Below are 24,436 nucleotides of genomic sequence, written 5' to 3'. Positions count from 1 at the left end.
AAGTGACCAAATTGCATCTTCACACAAGACCCAGAACAGAGGGCAAGTTGGGAGGGCTGAATGACCTTTACTCAATCCTGGACTCTTCCATTTTACATCTGTTCCACAAATGAAATGACAATGCCATGAACTTTCAGGACGGCCCTTCTGTCATTTTCAGAGCCTGCACAAGAGCATTCTACCTGAATTCACTCCCACCAGATATAAGCTGCTGGTTCTTGTATTTCACTGAAGGCAATTATAGTAACTCAAAATATATATATAATATATATTTATGCCTTGTACAGTTTAAGAACACTGGCCCTCATGTGCCTTGAGTGTTATTGTGGTCGACCTCCAATCTAATTACATTGTTGCTGCCAGAGAAACAATGCATTGGGCCATTTCAAATATACTACAACAGTCATCAGAAAAACAAAGTAGATCACCCAAAATCCAGAGAAATATGCAAGGAGTTACAAAATCCTCAAAGCAGAATTATGTTTTTCACGTGATATATAACTCACCTAGCAATGGAGAACCACCCTTTCAATGAAACCTGAATTAACCAGCACACTTATTAAATTCTTCACATTGATTTGCAGGAAGGAAGACAATCTTGACACTCAGGCAAGAAAAGAACACTATCTCGCTTAAAGAATGACAACGTTCAGACATTCAGGCAACCCTACCCAACCCCCACCAAATATCTTTAAATTGTGACTGAGCAGGACCAATGCACCATTTTTCCAGTGTCTCTGGATTGATGGACAAGGCAGCGAGGGGTACTGGTTTTTAAAGCAATGACCGAGGAGAAGCATTACATAGCTTTGAAACATGCATTGTGAAATTCAGGGTTTACTTTTGCAATCCAGATAAAGTTAAATGTAAAGTGATTTAAGACAAAAGAATTTTTAAACAATAAACAATGCACTACTCATTATATCGTTTCGCCCACAAAATGTACAGTCAATTCACTTATGTTTTGTGAAGCGCTTTGAGTCGTCTCGCAGATGTGATAAGACGCAATATCAAATGCAAAGATTATTATTATTATAATCATCAAACTGGCAACAGGCTGATGAATGGCAGACTGGACTAAATTACCCAGTCTATAGCACAGCACATCCTTTACCATTCAAGAATATCCAGTAAAGCGAATTGACTGTATATTTTGCAGACAAAATTACCTGGTTATAAAGAATATGTTAACCATGTTAGCCTTCAACAATAGCAGATCTTGCCTCAAATCCTTCCAGCAAGTGAAAGTTTTCTGAGGCCTTTGGGAAGACGTAGAATATGTACTTTCACACGTACAAAACTACTAAATTCATCTTCTTTGTGGATCTTCTGTCACAAATGGGTTTGGCACATCCACTATCAGATGGCTTGCATGCAGTAACAGCAACACAAACATATATCCTGTGCTTATTGTAATGCTCCATGCAGTCACCTTATTACAAGTATTATAGAATAAGAGTGTCATTTGATCTATTAATTAGGTCAAATTATAATAAACAGAACAAAAATACTGCAGATGCTGGAAATCAGAAACAAAAAGAAGTCGCTGGGAATACTCGGCAGCTCAGGCAGCATCTGCAGAGAAAGTGAGTCAACGTTTCGGGTCCACGGCCCTTCATCAGAACTGGGGCATGTTGGGAGAGAGAGGCTTTTAAGGGCTAACAGAGAGGGGAGGGGCAGGGCAAGGAAGACAAAGGAGAAAGTGGGGTAGAGAACAGGGGATGATGGATTAAAGAGGTGTTATTGATGCAAACCAAAGGGGGGGATTTCAACAAAAAATTCTTACATTTGATATTGCGCCATTCATTTCAGGAGGACATCTCAAAGAGCTTCAGAGGATATACTGTAAAGCAGAGTGACTGTGTATTTTGTGGGTGAATGAGGCAGCAACTTGCGCACAGCAATATCCCACAAACAGCCATGAAGTGAAAGACAAATTTTATTTGGGGGATTATTGGTCAGAACCTCGGGAGAAACTCCTTCCTCTTTTTGAATAGTGCCGTGGGATCTTTAACATCCACCTGAATGAGCAGATAGGACTGCATTTTCACATCTCACCTGAAAGATGGCATCTCTAAAATACAGCATACCCCCAGCATTGCACTGGAGTGTCAACTGGCCTACATTTGAAAAACATAGCAAATACGAGTTCCATGTTCCGATTATGGGGCTTGAACCCATAACTTTCTATCTCAGAGGTGAGTTCGAAGATTTCGGGTTCATTGTGAGCTTTGTATCAATTTTAGTATAAAATACACTGTTGACAATCTTTTAAGAAATCGAGGATTAAAAGCTTGGGCACGGACATACTGACTGTTGTGTTTAAAGGCTCTCTAATATCACATACTAATTGATGCTGAAATGCACAGAGCATCATTATCTACTCAAGTCAGTTTGAAAGTACAGTTGTCTGATTTATAGTACAATTATTTAGCAAGCTCGATAACCAGGACATCCATATAGGGTTGAGCCTCTGCAAAATGAAAACCTGACCATTGATGGAGCCCAAGACTAAAACGGTTTTGTCACCACGTGCTTCCGATCACATTGTCAATAGCTGTGATTTGATCACCTGTATACAGACTCCAGTCTGTATCCAATACAGTCACGTTGCACATCCCAAGCACAAATAGAAAGTTGGCAAAGCCTTTAATCACCTACCTATATAATCATAGCAGAACACAGAAAAATGGCTGAGAGCCAAGGTATTTCATATTCAGATTATTCAGGTGGAGGGCTGGGTGGTTGCACATGTGTGGGACATCATCATGCCATATACAAATTTTAGTCACGATCTGTATAATGACACCATGTAGCACAATAATCATTGCATTTTTTTCCCCTCCATGTGATATTAGATTGTAAGCCATACCAAGCAGAAATTCCCAAGCATGATTTCTGATCCTGACTGAGTTACCTAATCTTAGTTAGTAAGGCTGCAACAATTGGCTTGTACCCCCAGGTTAGAGGGAGGTTTGGGGGTAAAGGGGAAACAAAAAAAAACTGGTTCCTGATCCTGAACCAGTGACCCTGCTGGAAAATGCAAATATCAGGTGAAAACACTATTTGTTTTGGTTGCAACACCCTCGCCCCCTCTCATGGATGAACAAATTAGTCACTCAATTTTACATACAAGGAATGGATCAGTTAATTCAGAGACTTCCAATTTGCTCCTGGGAAAAGAGTGGAGATTAAACAAAATCTATTTTTGTTTCATTTCAAATTGAACAATCAAGCGTAAAAAGAAAAACACCTAACACTTTGAATAGAAAATATTTACAAGACCCCAACAAGCTATCCATAAAAGAAGTCAATGCCTTCTTCCCTTTTAATCCTAATCTATACTGAGTTGTGGATCTCAAGCCATATGAGCTCAAGTGAGCCATAGCATCTCTGGACAAAGGGTGGGGGGGTGCGGGGGGGGCAGTGTTGAAAAAGAGAGAGGAAAAATTAGTCAGGATTTCCACTCCTGAACATTTTCTTGTGGCTTCTGTTGAAAAAAGCACAGGTGTCAGCACTGGCCAAAGGCAGTATCACTCAATTTGGAATGTACAAAGGTGCTTTCATCTGCCAAAACTCACTGCACCTTGGCTCACATGCATAGAAAATCCACTTGGGTAAGGTGACAGAGGGCACTAGTACCATTGGAACTGTACTCCAGCAAGAGTCAGCAGCCTCAGGAAAAAAAACAATTGGATCCTTTATATCTCTTCTTTCCTCCTCCAATAACTTAGATATAGTAATGAGAATACAATGTACATGTTTTGCAATTCAAGTCCTCTCACACTGAAATTAAAATCTCAAACCCTCAGCAACATAAAAGGCAAACCTTGAAATTTCACACGCTATAAAAAAACACAATTCTCAGATTAGCAAATGCACACCAAAAAGAAAATTGTAATGCGGCTACTGGAGTCTGGTTTTGCTGCTTTTTCCAAGAAAAAAAATCAATATTTAAAGTCACAGGGATTTTTCAGGGAATTTTCATTGGGCTCGATCTTTGGAAATGTAAATTACTACCATATTGGCTGCTTGTTGCAACAAATACATCTTCAATGTAGGTTCTATGGTGTGGATTCAATTTAAGATTTTTTTGAAAAATTAAAAACCTTCATTCAACACAAATCAATGTAAAAAGGCACTTGGTAAAATTATATTTCAATCACTTTAACATGTCCCTTTAATTCCACAGATCTGACCCTCTCCTCCACTTATTGATTTTAATTTAAAAAGTTGTAAATCACACGCCAACTCCCAGACGATTCATTCCACATTTTACCATCACATACATCAAAATATTTTGAAATTCTACAGGAGAAAAATTGATGGCCGGCAACAGTTTATGCAGTGTCAAAAAATCAGATATATGAAATGGGTTTTCATTTCTTCAGCCAGACTTACAAATAGAACCAAGAAACCCTTCTGAATATTGACCATTAAAATAGTGCCACATTACAGATTCAAAACAAACAATACCCCAAGTAAGAGCCTGCACACGCCTGAATGAACAGCTGTGATTACCGAGCCAAAATTCCTCAGCAAATAATTCTCCCTTGGTACCACCACAGCATTTTGCATGTATACCTCATAATAAACTGCAAACTCCAAAACAAACCAGACACTGAAAACCCATCATCAGCCCAAAGCGAATCTCTTCTATACTGTATAAAACACGGGAGATTCTAATTTGGGGTAATGCTACAGCAAGATGTGCAAAGGAAACACATTGAAAACAGGGACAGTAAAAAAAAAAATTTGATTTGCCCCAAATATTCACAAACTGAGCAGTCACTCCACATAAAAAATAGATGAAAAGGGAATAAATCAATGGGGTTCCAGGAGCCCAGAATGTTTCCTTGCCTCGCTCCCAATCCCCCACCTCACACACATGCACACATTTAATTATAAACTAAAAATCATGGAAAAGGGCAGTATCCTAAAACCGTCAGATTTAAACCGTCGATTGCGTTTCAACTTTTTCCCCCCAAAAAAACTCGATTTGAGCTCTGCACCAATTCTTTAAAGTGTGTGTGTAAAAAAAATAAAACGCCGTGACACATTTTACCCGCTGAAACGTCGAAATTAACCCTTTAAATATAATTCTGCGTGGATTCCCCGGGGGATTCCAGAGAATTGTAAACGCAATCGCTGTTTTTAATTATTATTATCATTATTATTAATAATAAGGATTTTTTTTAAAAAAAATTGTAAAAACCTGCGCGTGGGTGAGGGAGAAGGAAATACAACCATATTCCCCCACCCCCTAAAAAGATTTTTTTTTTTTGAAAAGAGAGGAGTAATACCAGGAGAAAATTGAGGAAAGTCACGCACAGAGAGGCGAGAGAGAGCCCAGTGACCGACAGCACACAACACATTCAAAACTGGCACAGGGAGGGAGGGAGGGAGGGGGGCAATTCCCCTCAAATACGCACGAACTGAGCCATCGCCACACACAAAACATAGATGAACGGAGAATGAAGCAATGGGGGTCTAAGGGAAACCTGCCTCATCCCCCCCCCCACCCCCACCCACACACACCCCCACACCCTCCCTCCCTCCCTCCCGCCCGCCCGCCCGCGAGCCCCAGGCCATTGTGAGTGGTCAGGATGCGGAGTTGCTGCCCGTTCACCGAGCGGCTGAGGCGCCGCCGAACCACATCTCCTTCCCGCCGCCCCCCACTCACCCCCGCAGCCCGGCCTGGGCTCCCGCCATTACCTGGATGTAGTTGTTCTCGCAGTACTCGGCCACCCGGTCGAGGTTGTGGTAACTGTCCAGCAGCGCTCTCCTGCCAGCGGGGATCTCCTCCTCCAACAGCATCTGCAGCTCCGCCATCTTCCCCACATCTTCCGACACTGAATGGGGAAGAGAGAGAGTGTGGCAGCCGGGAGGGGGCACCGGAAACGGAAACACCGGGCGGGGCCGTGGGATACACCACTTCCGCCAAGAGACCCTAGCAACGGGCATCACCTTAGCAACAGGGTACACCCAGATGGAGACCCTAGCAACGGCATCACCTTAGCAACAGGGTACACCCAGATGGAGACCCTAGCAACGGGCATCACCTTAGCAACAGGGTACACCCAGATGGAGACCCTAGCAACGGCATCACCTTAGCAACAGGGTACACCCAGATGGAGACCCTAGCAACGGCATCACCTTAGCAACAGGGTACACCCAGATGGAGACCCTAGCAACGGCATCACCTTAGCAACAGGGTACACCCAGATGGAGACCCTAGCAACGGGCATCACCTTAGCAACAGGCGACAACTCCCAGGTACAGGAGAACCTAGCAACAACATCACCTTAGCAACAGGGTACACCCAGATGGAGAACCTAGCAACGGCATCACCTTAGCAACAGGGTACACCCAGATGGAGACCCTAGCAACGGGCATCACCTTAGCAACAGGGTACACCCAGATGGAGACCCTAGCAACGGCATCACCTTAGCAACAGGGTACACCCAGATGGAGACCCTAGCAACGGGCATCACCTTAGCAACAGGGTACACCCAGATGGAGACCCTAGCAACGGCATCACTTAGCAACAGGGTACACCCAGATGGAGACCCTAGCAACGGGCATCACCTTAGCAACAAGCTATATCCTCAGTTACAGGAGAAGCTTGCAATAGCATCACCTTAGCAACACGGTACGTCCCAGCTACAGGAGAACCTAGCGGCCGCATCACCTCAGCGGCTCCGAAAACCATCAACATCATTTCTATGGGTCTGAACTGCTGGCGGGAACGAGGACCTGGTGAGAGGCATATAATCACAAGACACAGATAAACCCGGGGCAACAGTGATCACCTATCCAACAAAAAGAGAAAAGAAACAAAAACATTTGACAGAACTTGGGAAGTTTAAGTGCCTGCACTACAAATAAGGAAGATAAGGGCAACAGTAAACAGCGAAGCATTGCAATCATAACAATGCTTTCGGTTTTGGTCAGCCAGGTGTCTGATATGCAGAAACGCATCATGGTACTGAAGAGTATCCGAATCAGTTAGAGTTTCATGCATCCCACCTGCATATGGAAATTCCCATGTTTGGGTTGGAATGTGCACTCGATCCCCGGAGTGTCATACACTGCTTGCCAAATTCCAGAAAATATTAGGCACAAGTAGGCAACAGTCAAGCACTGGGGACTCCAAAGTGTGTACAACAACAACTTGCATTTATATAGCTCCCTTCACGTGGGGTAGCATCCCGGAGCACTTTACAGTGGCTTTGACGCCGAGCCAGGTGGAGAGGGAGGGGAGATCAAAATTAAGGTCTTGAAGGGGGATTTGAAAGTGGGGAGGGAGAGGGCAAGGCACAGCGATTGAGGGAGGGAGGTCCAGAGTTTTGGGACGTAGTAGCTGAAGGCACAGCCACCAATGATGGTGCGGAGGGGATGAGGGACAAACAGGAGACTGGAGTCAAAGGGTGGTGGAGTGGGTGGTAAGCAGATCGGGTAGGTAGGAATGTGCGAGGGCATGAAGGGATTTGAAAACGAGTGAGAGAATCTTGAAATCAATCTGTTCGGTAATTGGGAGCCAGTGGAGCCTGGCAAAGCCTGGTGTGATGGGGGTATGGAATTTTGTGCAGGTGAGTATCTGAACGGCGGAGTTTTTAATTAATTGAATTTTGTGTATGGTGGAGCTGGGGAGACCAGCGAAGAGGGCATTGGAATTATCCAGCTGGGAAGTGACAAGGGTGTGGACGAGGGTTTCAGTTGCGTGTACTGGGGTACTGCTGGAGTTTACGCAGCTAAAACAACACAGCTTGCCATTGAAATTACTGTCTGGCAAGCTTCCTGCTGCTTGTCCAACAACGCTTAGCAAAAGATTGACTGCAATAACAAGGGAACAGATTCCCAAAAATTGTTACAAATGCTTACAGAGACAACAAAATCATTTCACCCATCAAATATAGCCAAGAGCAGAACCATCCTAATGTAGATTACACAGACTCTCCCACTGTGATATGATGGAATGGCGACATATCAGACCATATCCTGCAGCCTCTTCCTCACAACATTGCAGTTTTGCATGGTGATGCTTAGTTTCCTGCATATCCTGAGACAAGAAACTAATATTTCAGTATCCCTGAATAATACATAATAAATAATAATCCTTGTATTTAATATAACGCCTTATAAATCTTCGAGAAGTCTCGAAGCGCTCCACAGAATATACTGTAAAGTGAATTGACTATATTTTGTGTGCAAAACGGGGCAGACAATTGTGCGCAGCAGTATCCCACAAACAGTCATGGATTGAAGTGACCAATTTATTGAATGCCAATAACTGGCAATCTTTCGCCTACAAATATACAATCAATTCACTTTACAGTATATTCTGTGAAGAGCTTTGAGACATCTAGAAGACATGAAAAGCGCTATATCAAACGCAAGGATCATTATTATTGAAGCCAAGACTGCTCTCTGTGGACTGTGATTTATGAATTTTATTCCACCATGTCTGCCAATTCATCCTTGAACCTTGGAGCTGGAAGCCTTGTCGGAGTGCAACCAGAATGCTGAGAAGCAATGTGGCCTCTGTAACTTCACTAGGATCTTTTTCTCGTTTTCCTGGTACAGATACAGCCACTTTGGTTCAGGGTGGGGGAAGGGGGTTGTGGTAAATGATGCTAACCTTTCACCTCCAAATTTATTTTTAGATGCTCTGGAACCGCAGGATCGTTCTATGTCATCTAGAATTCCTCCAGCGATCCATACTCTTTCTACCTCTAGGGAACTGAATGAGGGTATAAGGCATCAATGGCCAATCTAACTTTCCTCCATGAAACAGGCTGTTGCTGAAATGTGTTTCAGCAAAAGCTGTAAAAGGCTCACTGTCTTTAAGAAATTAACAAGATCTGACATACAATGGTTGATTGCAGCTCAACATAATTTACACAACTTTAATCGTTGTCTTCTTCGATTATGTTTAACTGAGTGGTGTTCTGATCAATTTCCCTGCATGTATTGACAAACTTCATTTTGTTCCCCAACTTGCTCGAAGTTTTTCAGTTTTAGCTCCCATTTTTGCAATGCTTTGCTCAGAATTAATGAGGTATTCTGCATAATATGCTAAGTGAATTCAGGCTATACCTGTAACCATTGCAGAAAGAGGGTGTGACAGGTGTCTGATGCAAAGCAATTGCTAAAACAACAAATTACATTTGTATAGCGCCTTTCACTCCAGGAGGACATCCCAAAGTGCTAAAATATAGACAAATGTGTGTGAAACAAAAATGCTTCCCAGTCCAAAATGTGTAACACCACGATTATTTTTCTTCCAAGTTTCTCCCATCTTCTCACAATATGACTCCAGATAATGAGCAAACTCAGCGTTGGCAAGCAATAAAGAATGACAGAGCAAAGTCATTCTCATTGAGTCTGATTCTGGCTTCGTCCAACTATTCACATCAGGAAATAAAGTCCTTTTCTGCTACCCCCACCGCCCGAGCCCAATGTAGATGAGGTGAGGCTAACTGCAGCATTCCCACTACTAGCACTGGTGCTGCCTTCCAGATAAGATCACCAACTTCAGCACCACCGCTTTTTTATTTTTAAAAAACGCTGCACTAACAGAGTTCCTCCCCATACTCTCCACACAAAATTAGCTTCACTGTTCAAAGAATTAACTTTGAGAAACAAAGAAAACACATAAATCAGGTACAGTATTCATTTTGTTCAGAGAACAGAATGCAACTGTGGGCGTTTCAGGTCACAATCCCACAGAGTGGGATTAAGATACTGATAGCAGGTCCAATATCAACCAGCAAGATAGCAGGAGTCACAATCCACAACGCTGTGTGTACAAGAACCCATTCATCTGAAAATTGAATCTTGTATAAAAAGAGAGATTTGTTCTTATTTTGTACTGGATCTTCTTATCTGCATCTGTGCTGACTGACAATGTCAGGACACTCCAGTTACAGGAAGCGATGCAGCAAGTCACAGGTGAGCCAGAGTACAGAGAGGCTGAGGTGTAATCCAACTCCAGTTTGTAGCTCAGCCAGCCATGCTCATTAATGGCTTCCTTTCAAGCTGCACAAAAGAACCAGCATCTTAACCCTTCAGTGAATGTACCCACTTTTGTACTTTTTTTTCCACTTCGCCAGTATTTCCCTCCAGTTATCTCCGGCGTTCCTAAAAGTGTTTGATTCTTTTTACCTTCCACTGGAAAGTGGATCAGTTTACCTGGCTGTACTATTTAAGGCAACAGTTGAAAATCTGAGAGACACTGATGCAATAATGCAGTTGCCCCGAATACTAACACCATTTTGGACTGTAAGGCATTAGGTTCATTTGGCAGCCACTCCACAATGTTCCCTCTACCCATTGCACAGTTTACCGTGTACCTTTGCGAACCACAAAAATAACCCGAGAATGTTTAACATGCTGGGACCATCTTTTCCACAATTTTCTTATTTCATTGCTCACCTGTTTAATCTTGGTAGAGTTTGGCCCTGTGCGCCTTGGTCTTTCACTTTGGTGACAATTTTATTATAAACAAAAAAGGAACTGTAAAAGATTGTAATAATACTTTCATGAAACCCGTGTGGAGGCAGCTATCTGATTTACATGTATTTAATGCACAGAAGATACGTAAAAGTTAGGGAAATGGGACTAGAGCAGATTGCTCCAGTGGGGGAGCTATTGCACGATGGGCCAAATAGCTTCCTCCGTGCTATTTCCATGATTTAAACACCTCACAAATGAGAAATTATTTAAAGAGGATTAATAAGCAAAATTGAAATACCAACAGGGATTTAGATTTTATGGTGCCTGATTTGTAGTTCTTCCAGTTGACAGACTTGTCTGAAAAGGCAACGATGAACTAATGTCATCATTAGCCATGAAAAACCCCATCTTGTGCATCAATGACTAAATTAACCTGTTCCTAACCACTACAGAATTCCTCAAGCAGAGAACAAGTACTCTTTTCTCAGATTGTTTTGCTGTTATTCCAGTCAAGCCTGTATTTCCCCATCACTCATGTAGTGCATATTTTATCAAGAGTTCACACTCACAACCGTTAGATACTTTCCTCCAGCTGCAGCTGTCAGTCCACATCCCTAGAGTTTGGGCAACGTAGTCCTACCAGACACAAATTGCTTTGGTTATCTTAAATACACATCTCATCAGCATTAATCGTCATCTGTCATCATTAGCCACCGACGCTGGGGCAGCAATACTAATGGTGCAAACACAAGAATGTGGGGTCCTGCCAGTCATTTTCCACTTTTAGGAAACACAGTAAGTACCAGCCAATTATTTTTGTTGCTTACCTTCAGTGAAATACAATTCCGTTTGACTTAGAATTAAAAATCTATCTCCCAGATCTACTGATTTAGCTCAGTCAGGGTCGCAGTAAGAACACTGCAACTAGTTTCAACTCAAGGTTTAAGAAAAGCTACAGTCTTTAATAATTTGTAATAATTTTAATAATTTTAAATTTTTCGCTTCATAGCCTTTAAGCCTTCCATACATCACTCAGATCTTCATTCTTCACACGCGAACCAAGACGTACAATGCAACCGTGGAGGGTCGAGCCTCATCAAGTCCTCACCCAAAAACCACACAAAGGGCACTCTCCATCAGGAGTCACTGGATAGCAATCAACAGCAGGAATTCTGACTAGTTTTCTCCTTTCTATAGTCCAGGTGCTGAGGCTTATGTGCCATCACCACCACCCAATTTTAGATCCGTATTTATATGCTTCAACTGCATAGTGGGGTAGTGCAATTATCAAAGGAGTGACTTGGGACTCAGGGAGCATAATACAGAGGCTGGTAGTTACTGCTTTTGTTTCAAACATTGGTCCAATGTTATGCCTTATAATTACTGCAAATAAGATTAATCTCATAAGATTATTTTTTCTGGTGATCTGGGGAAATTAAAGATCTCACACTGGTATTTCTGAGAAAAGCAAGAAGTTCTCCCAGTGTCCCCCACCGTCAATATAGAAACATTGAGCAAGTTTCCTTACTCCACATGCCTGTTTACCTAGCAGTATAGGAACCTGGTTGTTAGTCGATTGATGGATTGCTTTTCGCCAGTCTGTCATTGGTCTTCCACCTTCCTCATCAACATTACATTCTTGTTTCTTGTAAAACATTTTTATAATAGCAGAACTTACTCATCCCCAAAAAGTGAGGCTTGTGAGGCTACAATTTTTAATAAAAAGCAAGATGAAGATGTGCACTCTTCCCACACTGCAAACTTGCCACGGCACCAGGTCCAAAATCACCAAACCTATATTTACTGTTCATATGATGCTGGCAACAGATGACACAACTTTAAACTGTTATGAAGAAAAAGCATTATCTTCTATTGTAATTTAAAGTTAGTAATGCAGTCGAGGGAGGGAAAAGAGAAGGGGGTGGGGGGAGGTTGGTCAGAATACAAATTGTTCATTAATAAGCTATATCCTTTCATGCTACTTCTTTCCCCTCCAACCATGTTGTAAACTGCAGAGCAATAAAGGTTGGACTTTAGTCTGCTCATTCAGCGAATGAGTGTTTTGTAATGGCCAATTCATCTTTTATACAGGGTTTCACTGATAATGCTCCTGGGTCCACTCAACCACAAAGACAATCAACACAGTTGTAATTTCCACATAGTAGGCTCAGTCATGGAGGTCGTTCCATTCCAACGACTTGATTATAAGATCTAACTGTTATTTAAGCAGAGGTTCAGCCCCTTCCCCACAGTGAAGGAGAAAGACTCGAGAGTGAGCCTCTCTAAGCCGATTACTGCACAACCCAGACTGGTATATTTGTGTTCGACTGAAAGAGGCAACAAAGAGGAAAACAATTACACATAGTGAGGAGCAAACACCTTCATGAACTTTGAATGCTTTAGAAAATACCTTCAACTGCGCTCTGCTGCAGTGACGGAGAGTATCAGGGTCGCAGCCTCCACCACACCAACATGTTGCCCAAATATACTTGTGAAAGAGCAAAAGTACAACAGCTGGCATTCGTTGTGCCTATCTTGTTGAATAGTATCTGAACGAACTTACAAGGATAGTCTGAAAAGTGGGAGACTGGGAAGGAGGGGACCAAAGGCATGGTTGAAGAAGCAGGTTTTTAAGAGTCTTGAAGGGTGCGAGGTAGAGGGATTTTCAGGAAGTCCCAGAGACCTGGGGCAAGTGGCTGGAAGTACTCCCTGTTTTCAAGCTAGCAACTGCAAAGATGAAATGTTTGCAACAACACCGTTTCAAGGGCTTCACATTGATTTCATTAAGACAGAAAAAGACTCAAGATTCTGAGGGAAAATAAGTCTTTAATTTAAAAAAAATCTCCCTTGATCCAAGTATTCCATTAGCAGGCAGTCATCAAAATAGATCTAACCATACGGTTAGACTGTCTGTAGAGAGCAGTGCAAAATGGTTGCAGTAAGGTATATAATAATTATTCTTGCATATGATGTTGCACCTTATCAGGTCATTGAGATGTCTCAAAGCGTTTCACAGGATATACTGTGGGCGAACATGGCAGCTGTTATGTACTATACAGAGGATAACACCTGAGCAATGATCGCTTCTTCCACTCTCGCTCCAAATCAAACCCATCTTTAAAACGGAATAAGCAGCCACATGAATTATAATTAACAAAATCCTCCATATGGCATTAGTGAAATTATTATAATGTAAATCTATAGATTATAACTTCCCATCATGAACACAGTCAATTGTCATCTCACATACTGTCACTTCGTATTCTCCGTCCATCAGTCCCCATAAAATCTCTACCAAATGCTCAGATCCATCTGAGTTTTCAATCAATGTTTCCTTTTTTGACTGTCATACACGTAACTTCTCAAGTTACACAGCTGACATCCGTACACAAACACTGCCTCAGCAGGACAAGATTGGGGCTCCACTTTGAATGCCGGAAAAACATTCAGAAGCCACCACAAATCAGCACAAGAAAGGGATGGCAGATCCAGTGACTCTCTTCTGGAAGAGATGCCCCTAAATCCATTCCATAGAGCTGCTTGTGGCAAAACCCTGTAATTGTTGCTTCATGCGAACTGTTTTGGTTTGGTGGATCTGGGTGGCCTGCAATCGAAAGTGACAATAGAAGGAATCCAACTGTATTAATTTGATCATAGATCTTTAACAGTCAATGCCACACCTCCAGAGAGGGCAACCTCTCTGACAGTTCTATTATCGTGTAACCTCTGTGTCCCCAGGCTGGCTCTAGCTCCTTTTGCTGACAGCGATCCAGGCTTCTTCTCTAGGAGACGTGACAAGCTCATATTTCATCTCCACGACTTGATCCTGCACCGGATGCAGCCGCAGCTTCCTGATCACCGTGCACAGCACAATCATAGCCATGGTATAAGCAAATCTACCATGAGAAGAGGGAGGGAGGGAGGACAGAGAGAAAAAGAGAAGGCATGAACTTTGAGACCGATTAGAAATGCTTCGCGAGACCCTACAGAAACCACGTGGTCCCCAAACTGTCCATAAAATGAGGAAAGATTCCCAATTGTGTGAATGTTAAGGACATGCGAGGATTGCACCAAACATGTCTAAGAGTTCTATCCATAGGAATTATCCCACTTTTTTAAATAAAATATTGGAACCGACGTGAAAGGTGCTATATAAGTGTAATTTTGTTGTTGTTGTGGAAGTGCTACATTACAATCTATCTCTGGGATTTCTATCTGTGGCTGGGATGCATGGAAATCTCAGCTTGTTCATGTCTTATTCAGCCACTCTGCCCCCAACCTCTGGAATTCCATCCCTCAATCACTTCGCCTCACCCCCTCCTTAGCATCCTTCAAGTCCCGCCTCAAAACCCTCCTCTTCGACCATGCCATCGGTCAACCCCTTCCCCTCCCCTCTCCCCCTCTGACCCCAGCTCAGGTCTGAAATGCTGTGCACTGTCTAGTGCCTTGGGACGTCCTCCCGACATGAAAAGCGCTATACAAATGCAATCTTGTTGTTGTTGGTTTGCATACTTAATAATGGTGATGGGGTTCCACATGTTTCAGACACCCGGCTGACCAAAAATAAATTTAAAAATTACACACTTTGGTGATGCAAGGTGCACGTTATTAATCTTAGGGAAGGCAATAGGAGAATAGTATTGGAGAATAAAGTATCTTCCCGCCAGTAAAGTAACCCCCACAATCATTTCTCAGTGGTTTGCAGATGACTAGAAATTACTCCAGGAACGACAGGGAGTACTAAACATGCAAGTCTAAGTTGGGGTCACCCAGCAAATTCATTTTGCCAGTTAAATGCAAAGGAAATTTGATAACCATAAGCAAGTCAAAACATTAATAATATTCTTCCTGAAGCCGTCCTGGCTCTGAGATATGCCCGGCAAAAGACAGGTAAGTCCACAGTAGTTCACATAGTAAAGCAATGTTGATGGTTGACTAGACTGTCTGACTCATTAATGCAACTTGGAGATGTATATGTCATGTCATCCCTAAATTCTAAAGCCCTAACAGGTAGGGAGATCTGAGAGGGACAAGTGCATGTGAAACTAACAGTGTTTCATTGTGACAAGCAGTGTGTTTACAACAACAAGATTATATTTGCATAGTGTCTTTCACGTCGGGAGGACGTCCCAAGGCGCCGAAACCATTGTTTAACCATTGTTTCAGTGATTGAACAGGTTCTAAGGCAATTGTGAAAAGCAAATGTTTGTTATACAAGCCTATTTTGAAAACTGCTCTGTGACAAGACATCCATTTATAAAGTCAACAGACCTGGGGACAGCATTCTGAGTATGACTGACACTCATTGTAAAGATCTTTGTTGGCAGAGACACCTCATAGTGGAACTCAAGATACTTTTATTAATACTTGATAGTTAGTCACACCACCATGCTTAGACTCCATGGATTCATGAAGACTGAAGGGCTTGGAAAATATGGTGTTCAGGGTGCTCTCTCATACACCAAGGTCCTCACCAATAACTTATTATTGGTAGTGTTGTACTATATGTGTTCTGACTCAACATTCATTCAGTGTATTGGGCACTGATGCAAAGTCAGATCATTGGTTATGTTACAAGACAGTTTGACTAAGTACTCCTTCCACTGCTAAAGCTATCACAGCAATTGAGATTCACTCAAATTAAATGGAAATCTTCATGATCAAATCCATCAGTACATTTATTTTGCAAGAACCTAAAAACAGTCTTCATTTTGAACCCCATTGTATTAGCGTCTTTCTCTCCTGGGCAATTGGCACTTGCTCTTAATTTCTGACCACATTTCTCTGAAAACCATTGGCTACAGTGAGTTATTTGGGGTTTGATATCATGCAACCATCTGTAAAAAATATTAAGTTATGTGTAACTGAATGGCTTCATGGTTTGCAAGGGGGTGGGGGAGAGGGAGAGAGAGAGGGTCTCACCCTCCATGAAACATGTCTTTTTTCTCTTTGAACATAGAAAAGGTCATAATATACTGAGGGTGTGACAAGGCAGGTTGCCATGAATTACCTAATAAAGCTGTAATTTTATGAATTGGAATGCATAGTGAGTGCAGTGGACTTTACAAAGCAGCATTTGGAGAAGCTTTCTCTCCTTTTACAGAGGGTTGACCTACTTTCACAGAGAAAGAGAGAACAGATTTCTATTAAAAACAAACCCTCAGTGAAGAATACAATGTTGCTCCCAGACAGAAACTGGCAGGACGCCTCTGGAAACCCTCGAGACCAGGCACTCCTTATTAAGGAACTCGGCCAAAATGAAGTGCTGGACATCCGTGCTCTCTCAATCGACAACTTAGCAGAAGATCATAAAAACATTGAGGTTCAGCAGAGAAACAGGCCATTCAGACCCCAAATCAATATTTGTGTTTTTCTCCACTTTTTCTTTTGGCCAGCTGGATGTCTTGACACAGGCAGAAACCCTTCCATCACCAGGCGTAAGAGTATCCAAACCGCATAAGAGTTCCAAATATGTTTGCCACCTACATTTGGAATGGAATTTGCACTCTCTCCCTGGAGGGATGCACCCTGCTCACCTATTTCCAGAGAATTTTAGTCACAGGTTGGCAAGAGCCAAGGCGTGGGGATCCCAGAGTGTATGTTTGGGTATTGCAGAACTGCAACCAGTAAAAACCACATAACTTGCTATTGAAAGCTCCTGGCAAGTCTTTTCGTGCTTATCCAGCTTAGACCACCCAAACCCAAAAAAGGGCTTTACTTGCAGGATTAACAAGAGTTGAATAGGAAAAATCTCTACCCTCTGTAAATTTTCACCACTTGAGCTACATAATCTAATCTCATTCTCCGACTCAGTTCCATAATCCCTAATTTTCCACTTTAACAAGCATTTATTAGATTCTCTTTTTAAAAAAGAAATGGTCACAACAACATTCCAACTATTCTGTGTAAAGAGATGCAGATATTTCCTTCTCTGACATGTGAGGGCCATCACTGTCTTACCTGAGTTCTGGACACTCCTGACTCCCGGAAAACCCCAGCAGGGTCAACTGCTTCTTCGCATTTTCATCATCAAACCTTTCAGGATCGAATCTGCAAAATGAAGAGAATACAAACCTGTTCAATTTTAGAGGACCTTGCACCACAACAACTGCAGGAGTGTGAATTATGAGGTGACAAGTTACACTATTCACATAAAAGAACACAAAAACAGGAAATATATTGCTACTGATGGAATATTTAACTAAGTTTCTCTTCCCCAAAGGATAATGCTTCTTGCTGCAGTACAAGTATAAAGACACCTAGCTCAAGTGGCCATTTTTCTTAGGTGAGCAAAGCTGGGGAAGTGCATGGAGCAAATCACAGCCAAGCCTGGTCTTATCCCCACCCAATATCCACAACCGCAGTGCTGTGCAGAACACATATTACCAGCAGTTAGGCCACTTAGTCCATTGTTTCACTTACAAAACACACAATCCACTTTACAGTGTATCCTGTGAAGCGCTTTGAGATGTCTCAATGACGCGATAAGGCACTACATCAAATGCAAGGATTATTATTTTTATTATTGTGCTGCTCCCTTTTATAACTTGGTGATAACACTACGTTCCCAATTGCACTGATGGGCCAGCATGCCTCAGAGTTGTGGCACGAGTTCTCTACCACTTTTACTCAAATGCCTAATCCCCATTGAATCAAGGAGGAAGAACAGGAAGTATCAACCTCTGGTTCTCCACCTTAATTATCCACCATTATCCACCATAATTAGTACAAAACCAGAGGGTGACAATTCATTGAGGAGGAGAATTGTTTTTATAGTAAAAAATTATAGAAGTGAGAAATAGGAGTCAAGATGATGTTTCTGACCCATTGGCTACAGGATTAATTACAGCAAAAAACTCTTAATGGCATCAATTTATGTTTGTTTTGTGTATTAATTCCTACAAGTGAGGAGGTTGAGAGGAGAAAAACAGTCTAGCTTTGTAATAATCGTCTATTCAACCAAGCTTGGTAAAGAGCTTCTCTCCCACCTGGAGGCTGAGCAGATCATTCAACTCAAACCCTTTCAACTGGAAGTTTACCAATGACAAGATGCCAGGAGCTTCAAATGCCAGAGAAGGACAGACAGAATCATTATAAAAACAGTGTGAATGTACCTGTAAGGTAAGGGCCATGCTGTACTGTCCTGAAGCACCACACCCAGGGCATAAATTACCAAAGTCTGATCAACACAAGAATAAAGAATTAGGAACAATACAGCGAGTGTAGGCAATGCATTTTCTGAATCATTTTAGGTGAACTGCACCAACTGAAATACAGAAAGAACACTTCCCAATGATGATTTAATTGAACAGTGTACAATCTCATTGCGCTCATCTGGCTGAATAGCTTCATATCGAATAAACAGCCAATGATTATTTACTTTCTTACATGTTGGGTCCAATCAAAATCTTTGCTTTCATCGTGTCTCGGCTAAATTACACTAACTCTCTGCTCGCCAGACTACCTTCCTCTTCCCTTCATAAACAGCAAACTATACAGAACTCTGCAGCTCATGTCCAGCATTAGACTCCAAAAGCCCATCACCCGCATCCTTGCCTGGCTCCATGGCTCCCATTCCCCAGTGGATTAATTTCAAGATCCTTGTCCTAACCTTTAAATCCCTCCATGGTGTTGCCACATCCTACCTCTGTGACCTACTCAAACCTTACAAACCCGGTCGCTCCCTCAGCTCTGTGGGCATCAACTGCTTCATGTTCCTCGCCCCTTAATCGATGCTCTGGCTTTCAGCATATCTGCCCCACCTTTTGCAACTCCATTCCAGAGCCCCTTCCTTTGCCTTCTTAAAGATCTGTCTCAAAACCTTTCTACTGGTCATCTCACCCCCACCTCCCACCCACTCAGGCCCACGCCCTCGGCCCACCACCAGCTCAGGTACAAATCTTACTGTCTAGCGCCTTGGTACGTCCTCCTAACGTGAAAGGTAAATGGACATTTGTATTGCACTGTAAAAAGCACAGATCAAACTAAGCACACCATCCATCACTAAGACTTCAGTGGGTCTAAGAGGGTTCAGAAGGAGAGTGAGTGGGTGACCAACCGGCATAGTAGGTAGAGGGGACGGCAGTGCAGAAATCTCCTGAGATTGTGGCACTCACAAACTGGTTCTCTGTACTGAATACTGGTAGAATTTTTTGATGAAGTCACGGAGAGGGTGGATGAAGGCAGTGCAGTTGATGTAGATTATATAGATTTTCAAAAGGCATTTGATCAAGTGCCGCATAAGAAACTTGTAAACAAAATAGAAGCCCACAGTATTAAAGTGACAGTGGCAGCATGGATACGAAACTGGCTGGGAGGCAAAAGGCAGAGAGTGGTGATGAACGATTATTTTTCTGACTGGAGGGAAGTGTGTAGTGGTGTCCCCCAGGGGTCTGTATTGGGACCACTGCTGTTTTTGATCTATATAAATGACCTGGACCAAGTTTGCAGATGGTACTAATCTAGGAAAAGCAGTAAACAGTGAGAAGTATAGTAGAAGACTGCAAATGGACACAGACAGACTGGTAAAATGGGCAGATACATGGCAGATGAAGTTTAATGTGGAAAGTGATGCATTTTGGGAAGAAGAATGAGGAGAGGCAATTTAAGCTGATGGTACAATCTTAAAGAGGGTGAAGGAACAGAGAGACCTGGGGGTTCATGTACGTAAGCCTTGAAGGTGGCAGGACAGGTAGATAAAGCTATTAAAAAAGCATATGGGATACTAGGCTTTACGAATGGGGGCATAGAATCCAAAAGTCAGGAAGTTATGATGAACCTTTATAAAACACTGGTTAGACCTCAGCTACCACACTTTAGGAAGGATGTCAAGGCACTGGAGAGGGTGCAAAGGAGATTTATCAGGATAGTACCAGGAATGAGGGACTTCAGTTATCAGGAGAGGCTAGAGAAGCTTGGATTATTCTCCTTGGAGCAGAGAAGGTTAAGAGGAGACTTAATAGAAGTTTTCAAAATTATGAAGGGATTCGATAGAGTGAACAAGGAGAAACTATTTCCACTGGCGGGTGCGCCGGTAACCTGAGGACATCGATTTAAAATAGTTGTTAAAAGAAACAGAGGGGAGGTGAGGGGAAATTTTTTCACACAGCGAGTTGTTTGCATCTGGAATGCATTGCCTGAAAGGGTGGTGGAAGATGATTCGATAACAACTTTTAAGAGAGAAGTAGATAATTATTTGGGGAGGACAAGTTTGCAAGGCTATGGGGAGAGAACGGGGAAAAGGGATTGATTTACGTAGCTCTTTTCAAAAAGCCAGCACAGACATGATGGGCCGAATGGCCTCCTTTTGTGCTGTATATGTTTGTTTATGTATAAGTGAGCAATACGGAGCAGGAAGGTCCCAGGTTTGCTCAATGGTCACTGGTTGAGTTAGCTATTACAGCCAACACAACAACACAATGGCAATGATGCTAAACTTGGGATCTGTTTCTCTGGGTTTAGGAAGGGAGACTATCAGCCAGAGTTTCTGCTCCTGATCACTACCCAGTGACCTCTTGAATGAAAAGAAGGAAAGATGAAGGGGATAAAGAGGGGAGAAAGGAGAGAGTGTATAAGTGACTCTACATTGGAGATATTGCAAATACCCATACGAGTTGCAACCAATCCATTCTATCTCAGCACCTGTAACCACCCCCTCAATAAATGGTGCCAGTGCGGAGCTGCGGCTTTGGACTTCAGGCTCACAGATCGAGGGTTCCAATGCCTACCTTTTTTAGATTTGGGGGCTTTATTAAAAAAATCACAAAGCAGACTTCATGATTGGGAACTCTTGAACATAACACTTATATTCAATGTGTTAAATATTAAACCCAAATTGACTCAAATATTAAATCTTAGCTTCAAGAACACACAATAAGACATGATAATGAATTGAGATTTATAGTTTTTCCATGCGTGTCAGCATTACGCACTCTCAGCTCTGATAAAATGTGGGTATCGATGTGGTGTTAACCTGCCTCAACTCATTAGCTTTTATTGAAACCCTTTGTGTATTATAAATAATAATGGAACCTTTTGAAGTCTTAGTAGACTGGCCATCAGCACTTCCCATTTCAGGAGGTGGCAATTCAATTATAGTTCTCTGCGTTTTACCTCTTTAGGGATAATGTGTTGATTGACGCTCCCTTCCAGCTCCTGGAGTCGGGCTGCCACTGGGGTCAGCTTTGCTGTCCTGATAGTCTCATTCAGAACTTGCTGGCAGTACCTTCCCGGTGAACAAAGGAGAGCAGATTCAGTTACACCTGTATCGTAGCACACAAATATTTGAAGTGGAGAAGCCAAAACGCCTCCATTCTTTTTGTGACTGGAGGCCAGGCACGTCCTCAGCGGAACCTTGGTCGCCACCTCCCAGAGGTTGGCCCAAAAGTAGCACTGGCTTAGGTTGGACCGAGGTAGTCTGTCTGTCCTTTCAATCCAATAAATTAAAAGCGCTAAACAAAACACCGCAACAAAAGACACAACGTGGCTCTATCACATGATCCTCTTCCCCTTTTTTCTGTCTAGCGGAAAGGGTCAGCAAACAACCTACTCCTGGGCCTGTGTGATCTCTATGAGAAGCCATTGAGAGAGCAGCACTGGGTACTCTTCTTTATTGTGGAAATATTTAATTCCCAACCTCTGAAACACAAGCCGGGATTGGAAATTCCACGCAAAGACGAATATCGGATCACTTCACATTGGGAGTCGCAACGCACATAAAACCTTTTCACATTAAGATTCATATTCCCAAGTCAATGCGACACAGTTGCCCAGTGGGGATATGTCTGATCTGAGCAATGAGCAATTGATTGCCTTCTTTCCTCCATCAGCAAAAGAAAATACGGCAAAAGATTGAAAGCACTGACTTGAGCTCCTGCAGCTTCTCCAGGGTGAGTGGGCTCTTCCCCAGAACCTGGTTCACCTCCTGATACAGTTTCTCCTGCACTGCTTCAGATGTTGCCAAAAAATACGATGACCAAATGCACACTGAAAAACAATGTAGATGGCACTTATTTTAAAAAGGCATTCTATATGCTATTTAAACATTAAGAATAAGAATAATTATCCGTGCATTTGATGCAGACATTTTGAGATGTCTCAAAGCACTTCACAGAATATATTGTAAAGTGGATTGACTGTATTTTGTCGGCAAAATGCAGCAGCCAATCGCACACAGCGGTGTCTCACAAACAGTCATGGATTGAAACATCCAATTTTTTTTAAAACAGTTTGATTTCCATTGAACAAATTTATATCTCGTCCTAAGCCAGGTGCCACCATTCAGAGAAACATGAGATTTAGTATCTCATTGTTCATCCTTAAAATTGTTGCAAAATTGCCTTCTACATAGTTCAGCCAGTTTCTGCACTGCTAGTGCATTGTATTCAGGCTTATATAACAATGATAATCCTTGCAATCTGATATAGCATCTTTTACGTCAGGACTTCTCAATGTGCTTTGCAGGATTTACTGCAAATTGTAGTAATTGTGTAATTTGTAGGTGAACAAGGCAGACAATTTGCACACAGCAATGTTCCACGGATAGTTGTGAAGTGAGTGACCAACTGTATCTGGGGGACTGTTGATCAAGCCACCTGGAGAAATTCTTCTCTTTTCCAATCGAGCTGTGGGATCTTTAAATATGCAAACGGGACCTTGTGGTAACGTCTCATTCGAATGGGGAACATCCAACAATGTGGAGTCCTGTAGCTCAGTGGTTAGAGCACTTGCCTAACAAGCGAGAGTTCGATTCCCAGCAGGCAAAACCTTGAGTAAGTTTCCTTACTCCGCATATCTGATAATAATACAAGAAAAAAAACAATAATAAATTGGTCACTTCAATCTACGACTGTTTGTGGGACGCTGCTGTGCGCAATTGACTGCCGCATTTCGCCCACAAATGTACAGTCAATCACTTTACAGTATATTCTGTGAAGCGCTTTGAGATATCTAGAAGACATGAGAAGCGCTGTATCAAATGCAAGGATTATTATTATTATTCAAGCACTGCAGTCACTTCAATACTGCAGGGTCAACCAAGACTGTGAGTTTAAAGTCCCGATATGGCGGGGGTGGGGATATTGTGGGGTTTGAACCCACAATCTTCTGACTCAGATGCAAGGTTGCCACCAACTGAGCCAGGTTGACACAAGATTTCTTATATTGCAAGATTTCTCAAAAGGATGCGTAAACAGCTAATCTCTGATGGATGACACTGTGAACTCCACTCAAACACCGATCCAAAATCAGACTTCCATGAGACTAGTGTCCAAGTAACTTCCATAGTCAGCCTGAGATATGCTATTCAGAAAAGATTTTGCAAATCAGGGATATGCATGGACTCGCGCACTTACTGCATCTAAAAAAAGTATTTGTATTCTAACAAGTAACCAGTGGAACGTTTCAGAATCAGTCCCACTACTGCAAACTGTGCCATTGGAGCAAATAAACTTCTCTTTTTGAAATGAGTCAGGCAGCTGGAGCCACCTGATTTACTATCTATCCCCTTAAAGCACTCATCGTCAGTGTGTAATTTCGATGCATTTATTTCAGAATCAGCACTCCACGGAAAGTTACTGAACACAAGCCAGCCAAAAGAGTGATGTCATTGTAACCGCAGAGGAGTCATTAGTGTCCTGATCAGAAAGTAAAACAATTACGCAATTCAGAGATGGTAGAGCTCATAAACAGGCCATTCAACCCGGCTGGTGCTTATACTCCATAGGAGTGCCTATTCTATATCCTATCCCTAGTCCCATATCTCTCCCACTCCCCCCAAAAAAAACTAAAACACTAATTTGATAACTCAATTCATAATTGTGGGATACTACTGTGAGAGTAATTGGCTGCTGCATTTCACTCACGAAATACACAGCCAATCCACTTTATAATATATTCTGTGAAGTGCTTTGAGACGTCTCAACGACATAAGATGCTATATCAAATGCAAGGATTTATATCCCTCAGATTTATTCTCTCT

General features: G+C 42.3%; 2 protein-coding genes across 10 annotated transcripts in view; both read right to left on the bottom strand.

The window, feature by feature from the left end:
* The window catches only part of LOC103176836 (abl interactor 2), a 102,035-nt gene extending 96,185 nt beyond the window's left edge, over positions 1 to 5,850 (bottom strand). For all 9 annotated transcript variants that reach the window (XM_007890619.2, XM_007890622.2, XM_007890623.2 and 6 more), the window contains exon 1: positions 5,716 to 5,850. In XM_007890619.2, coding sequence (XP_007888810.1) covers positions 5,716 to 5,832 — 117 coding nt within the window. In that variant the 5' untranslated portion in view covers positions 5,833 to 5,850. The remainder of the gene's footprint in view (positions 1 to 5,715) is intronic.
* Positions 5,851 to 13,264: 7,414 nt separating this feature from the next.
* Positions 13,265 to 24,436, bottom strand: part of LOC103176837 (cytochrome P450 20A1) — a 31,541-nt gene continuing 20,369 nt past the window's right edge. The window contains exons 9-13 of the mRNA XM_007890627.2: positions 22,323 to 22,443; positions 21,571 to 21,682; positions 18,573 to 18,637; positions 17,419 to 17,508; positions 13,265 to 14,354 (exon numbers count right to left, since the gene is read on the bottom strand). Coding sequence (XP_007888818.1) covers positions 14,204 to 14,354; positions 17,419 to 17,508; positions 18,573 to 18,637; positions 21,571 to 21,682; positions 22,323 to 22,443 — 539 coding nt within the window. The 3' untranslated portion in view covers positions 13,265 to 14,203. The remainder of the gene's footprint in view (positions 14,355 to 17,418; positions 17,509 to 18,572; positions 18,638 to 21,570; positions 21,683 to 22,322; positions 22,444 to 24,436) is intronic.

The sequence above is a fragment of the Callorhinchus milii genome, unplaced genomic scaffold (assembly GCF_018977255.1).
Source record: "Callorhinchus milii isolate IMCB2004 unplaced genomic scaffold, IMCB_Cmil_1.0 Scaffold6, whole genome shotgun sequence".
NCBI lineage: Eukaryota > Metazoa > Chordata > Chondrichthyes > Chimaeriformes > Callorhinchidae > Callorhinchus > Callorhinchus milii.
This window is presented reverse-complemented; position numbering and strand designations above follow the sequence as displayed.